Raw genomic sequence first — 6,000 nt, forward strand, 5'->3', positions numbered from 1 at the left:
AGTAAATGTTCCTGAGGGTGAGACTGTTACTGCAGAGAACTATTGTTAAAAAATTGACAAAATGTGAAAAATAGCCAGCTCTGGTCACTTGAAAACGACAAGTCTTGCTTCTTGATAATAACCAGACCACTTGTTTCACAACAAACGCTCCAGAAGCTGAACAAATTAAGCTATGAAACTGTCACTGATTACTGCTTTTACAAGCATCTGGGCAAATTCTTGGAGACGAAAATTGTCAGTAATCAGGCAGAAGCAGAGAGTGCCTTCAACAAATTTGTTGGTTCCAGGACCTCAGATTTGAGCCACAGTAGAATATTGAAACTTGTTTCTTGTTGGCAAAGGTGTGTCAATTGTAATGGTTTTTATTTTGATCAGTGAAGTTTACTATAAGCTAACTTCTAATCTTCTAAAATGTAAGGTTGAAAACCAAAATTTCTTTCACAACAACAAATTCAAAAGAACAGTGAAAATTTGCACTGTTAGGTGACATAGTATACATATATAGCATGAATTTTTTACTTGTGATGGGATCATTGATACATCCTATGTAGTATTTTTATGTATTAGTAAATGCCTTTGTTTACTGCACCTTAACTCAGGCAGTTGCCAGCTTCTGAATGCAGAAGACCAGATTTAGTCCCACTGTAATCCATGTGGGATTTGTGATGGGAAAATTGGCATTGGGGCAGGCTTTTCTCTGAGCATTTAAGTTTTCCCCTGTTAGTTCTCATTTACCAGTGCTCCATTCTCATACATCATGAAGGGCTGGTACAATAGGCCCACTTGTGGCCACAGTCCCTAAGACAGCTCACCTCATTCCTACATTTAGGAAGTACCTGTGCTAAATAGTAGTGACCTACCTGCAATGGAAAAATGCTCAGGGCCCTTTATGTTCCATTATATGTATTCCTCACTGTATATTGTTTTGTATTTTCTTTTAATTGGTTTTGTACATTCATTTTACCAGCTTTTTCCTTCTGTTTTCAGTGTCCCTACACTGAATGATGTTTGCAAGCATCTCGTTTGATCGTGAGCTATCCTTTGGAGGCAGTAGCAGGTTTTAACAAGCCACCATTAACGCGGGTCTGCCAGAAGAACATTTTATACGTCTTACATTTGAATTTGTTTTTGTGTGAATTGAATTGTGCAGTATAGACACCAGCATTATTATTTGACAGTCACAGTGGAAACCACATGAGAATGCTTTGCCTTGTTGCTTAACTCCAAACTGAAATTCATCATTTTTCCCCCCAGACTTCAGTTTATTCCTGTCCTCCCAGCTTCTTGCTCTTCCAGTGTTCCAACCAGAAATCTTAAGGTATTTCATGTTTTCCCCATCATCTTTGCACATAAGGCTTAATTTAAAATGTGTAACTGGTTAATTTATAATTAAGTGTATTCTTTCCTGTATTTTTTCCTGTCATATGTGATTGGTTCACCTTGTGGTTTCTTAAACTGTTTGTGCTACAAAATCTCAAAACCTGCTTTTTTTTGACACATTGTGCATTAGCTTCCATGTTGTAAATGACATGGAAGGAACATTTTTAAAATGTTGGTATTTATTCTTAATGAAATTTGTGTATGGATTGAAGTATTGAGTTATGTGAACTACACTTAACAACTTTATTGATGCAATGGCTGACTTACATTCAGTGGAGGCTCAGTTCAAGTCACGATTGATGTGTTTCCTGGATTTTGTTATTTTCCCTGGGCAAATGTTTGGACAATATATGAAAACAGACCATGACAGCTCCTTCTTAATTCATTGTAATAAAACATGTTTTACATTAGTAGTTGATACAGCTTTTTACCAGCTGACTTCAACTTTACATGCACTTGAGAAATGCCTTGAAAATGTAGTGAATAAATGAAATAATTTTCCAGTAAACTGTTCTTTTATCAGCATGCATTTGTGAGGTAATGGTCATGAAATCCAAACCAAATTTAACTGCAGGAATATATGTACCATTATGCTCAGAATTACTGGGTTTTTGGACCCTTTAGAATTAATATGTACCGTTGTGTTTCAGCCTTGTATTTAACTACATTGTTGCATTGTAATGAGCACATATTTGTACAGAAGTATGGTTTCTAAGAAGAAATTATGAATTGGAGAATAAGCAAAAAAGTTAAGGAATATTAATCACAGGAAACAAGTCCCCAGGTCTTTATTTTAATTTTAAAATATTTGTAATATGTCAGTTTAAATGATTTTATGGTTGTGATTTTGTAATTGACGTATCAGAGGATGATATTCTGTTCTTTACTTCACTTCTGGGATGGTTTCCATTCATTAGCTTTGTTCATGAAATAATCTGACCCCTTTTTATATAAGCAGACCTCTTAATATGAAAGTGAATCTCGTGAAGGTCATTACATGAAACATGAAGAAGGAGGAGGAGCTCAGTCTAGTTAGGTACTGTTATTTTGCACAGTGTTGGTACAACATGGCTGCAAGTATAAGAACTCAAGTTGTTCAAAAGACAATTCAGAATACTATCAAGGACACAGCATGAGAGTTACACATATATTTATAGGATTAATATCAGCTAATGTCTAATTTTACAGGGAACAAAGTCATTTTACTACTACTACTACTGCTGCTGCTGCTGCTGCTGCTATTACTTATACCTCCTTCCAGCCGCACTATGGTGGTTGTGGCGATAGTGGTAGTAGCAGCAGCAGCAACAATAGTATATGCCCACTGCAAAAAGTTGTATTAACTAAAGTTATAAATATTTTTCCTATAAGCTGGGAGAGACATTTGACATGTGAATCGGTTTCAGATTTTCATTTCACTAGTAAATTAATTCTTGTCTGCCTTTAATATGTAAATCAATACAGCTGTGTGTTTATTTTATTTCACTGAACCAGCAACTTATTTTAAGATTCACTTGCCTAAGCTCAATCCTAGGGCAGAACTGTGATGTAATTTTTTCCATGCCAATCACAATTCCACCAGTGCTCACTATCCTGAGGTGCTTGACAGACGTGAGCAGTTGACACATTATCAACTTCAGTCATCAGTTTAGGAGCACACGGTAGTGTAGTTGATTGAGGCACTATGCTATATGCTGGAAGGTCGCAGGTTCAAGTCCCAATGAGGTCATTGAATTTTTTCAATTGACCTAATCCTTCCAGCCGCACTATCGCCCTGGGGTCGACTCAGCCTCTAATAGAAATAAGTACCATGAATATTCTTGGAATATTCTTCAGGGTAAAGGACGCCCAGCACATAAGGCTTACAGTCTTGCCGCCATCTATGGGCCGATTGTCTAGAAAATGTTGGAGTCTCGACTACTCGCAACCTTATGGGCCTCCACGGCCTGTTACAGGGATACCTTTACTTTTACAGGCATCAGTTTGAACTTTCACCTGACTGGACTGGGAACACAGTGATCTCTTGAAATATTAAAATTACAGTCATCTGGGATGTGATGTCATGTAGGTGGTAGGCACTGACATTTTGGAAGAGTATGTTGCCTTTATCTTCACGGAAAAAAGTTTGCCACTTTTTTTTACTGTGAAGAAGAAGGCAACAGGTTCCTTTGAAACACTGGTATCTGCCTACCAAATTACATGATTCCACATCCCAGAAGACTGTAGTGTTAATGCTAATTTAGTGATGACCTGCCACTGTGAACAGAAGGCCACATAATGGGGCCATTTGTATTGAACTGAACCGTAAGGCAGGAAGTAAGTACTTCTGGTGTATACATATTTGGTTTTGTTGAGTGGGATGGGAGAGGCCCAAACTTCTAAACTGTGCCTGGGCTCCCATAAATGTTACTGTACTGATGAATGAAGTTATGTTATTTAAATGTGGATATAGGATGGACACTTTTTTATTTGCATATAACTTCTTGTGTTAAATACTGAAATAAATTTATAACTTATCTGTTTAAAATTTGTGTTGTCTAGGGTTGCTTACCAGAATTCTGAATATCAATCTCTAATAGTGTGTGTGTACATTTGTTTAAGTCATTGTTCTTAGATTATGTCAGGTTTTACCTGTCCATATCTAAAACACTATGTTGACTGGAATGTCTCAGGTTTATACCACTAATGACAGAAAGACTCATTTCTGAAATGCCATAATTCAAAATGGCATGTGGATAAAGTTTATACTTCTAGGTCCTTCCATTCTCTCTCATTAGACATGATACCAAAACTATGAAACATTTGGCAGTACCTTTATCCCACTGCCCAACTTCTTACCCTGGTTACTGAAGAAGGTTCATCTATGTCTTCAGTCTCTGCAAACCCCAGTGGATCCCTCTTCTACAGAATCAGTGCTGTTACACACTTTCCATCATATTAGTCTCTCAGAGTGACACTTCTTAGTGTATTCTTCTGAACTGAATGGCAGAAGTAAATTTCGAAATTGTACGCTCTATAAAATACCATAAAATGCAGAATTAGACATACCTGATGCAAATAAAATCAATTAGTAATGAAGTGAAATATTTGACCAGTTCAAGACTAACTTGGCACTGTTTTGTTTTTATAATGTTAGATATTTCATATATTTGCAACTAATTGATGGTAATGATTTTCAGCACTGATTCAATATACGAGTAATTAGAATAACCCCATGTTCTTGTTGTGGAAAAAACGTTAGGATTCAGTAACAAAAATCTAAGATTTGAGACTGACCAAATTCAGTGCAGATTTTTCCACTTTCCTTTCCCCTTGCATGGCAGAAATAAATTTTGTGAATATTAGAAATGCTGGACCCTTGCCATTCTTCACCGTCAGAGACGGCGTGTGATAATGAAGGGCCGAGGCAAATATTTGAACCAAAGAGAGGAAGTAGTGGAGAAAACTACATAATGTTTTTCACTATTTTTATTCTTAACTTCTTTAGTAATCTTAGAACAATTTAATTAAGAGAATGAGATGGGCCGTACATTGTATGACACTTGAGTGAACAATAACATGTACATAAAAGGGAGGTTAACATTAAAATTGATACTGGGGAAGTGTGTGGAATTGTAGATGGGTCAAGACAGGATCCAGTAGTGAACATTCAGATTTTGTTAAAACAGAATTTTTTGACTAGCTGAGCGACTATCAAGTGCTTATGGAAAGCAGTGCCTTATATTCTGGGTGATGCAAAAAAATTATGCTCTTCTTAAATAAACAGCTGTGCAAGTATGAATGAAACTCACATAAATTGTGTAGAACGTACTTAAGTATGTGAATAAAAGATTTACATGGTTTGATTGATTGGTCGCTTCAAAAAATATTTTCCATTTCAAATGTTAAAAAGGCTTTTTATTTTTATACTACATGCTCTTTGAAAGTGTGAGATGGTACTACAACTGACAAGACAGGTTTCTTTGTTATTAATCATAGTTAATTATGTTAGATTAACAATTTCAGCTCCAGGAGTTCCTGCAACAAGGAACTGAAAATGTGTTGCCTCATATCAGACATCAGTCAGTGGAAGAGACTGATTCAAGTTATAATGAAAAAAATGGAAGACCTCTTCAATATCAGTTCTGCTAAAAATGATCAAATTATAAATGTAATGCCTGGTTTTTTCCATTAAAAGTTAAAAATAGTTTTCTGTATCATGTTATGCACTTACATACATGTGTAATGCAACTTTATTTACAATTACTCTTTAACTTAAAATAATATTAAAATGAAAATTAAACTGCTACATGTTTTGGCCTTACTTGGCCATCCTCACGCAACTGTTCACTGTTGAAATTGTTACACTGCATTAGTTCTGAAGTTAAAATATTCCAGTGGTATTCCATTTTCATCATTCACTCATTAAAATACATTTGCTTGAGAACATTACCTTTTATCTTTACTTGCACCAACTTCTTCCAGCGTCCATGTTTTTTGTGTTGTTTTGTATAGCCCTATGAATATTGGTGTGATGTTATCAATGTTATTTTTATGTGCCACCTAAATGTGTATGTTTCCACACAGTTGCTCTAGTGAAATGTATGTCACATTATTATTATTATTATTATTATTATTATT

General features: G+C 35.6%; 1 protein-coding gene across 4 annotated transcripts in view; it reads left to right on the forward strand.

The window, feature by feature from the left end:
* The window catches only part of LOC111866073 (protein fem-1 homolog B), a 90,598-nt gene extending 87,968 nt beyond the window's left edge, over window positions 1-2,630 (forward strand). For all 4 annotated transcript variants that reach the window (XR_002843088.2, XR_004513181.1, XR_004513182.1 and 1 more), the window contains one exon: window positions 988-2,630. Coding sequence is in view for 1 of the 4 variants with exons in the window: in XM_023854635.2 (XP_023710403.1) it covers window positions 988-1,001 (14 nt within the window). In the remaining 3 variants the exon portion in view is untranslated. The remainder of the gene's footprint in view (window positions 1-987) is intronic.
* The last annotated feature ends 3,370 nt before the right edge of the window (window positions 2,631-6,000 follow it).

Source organism: Cryptotermes secundus, unplaced genomic scaffold (genome assembly GCF_002891405.2).
Source record: "Cryptotermes secundus unplaced genomic scaffold, Csec_1.0 scaffold318, whole genome shotgun sequence".
Lineage (NCBI taxonomy): Eukaryota > Metazoa > Arthropoda > Insecta > Blattodea > Kalotermitidae > Cryptotermes > Cryptotermes secundus.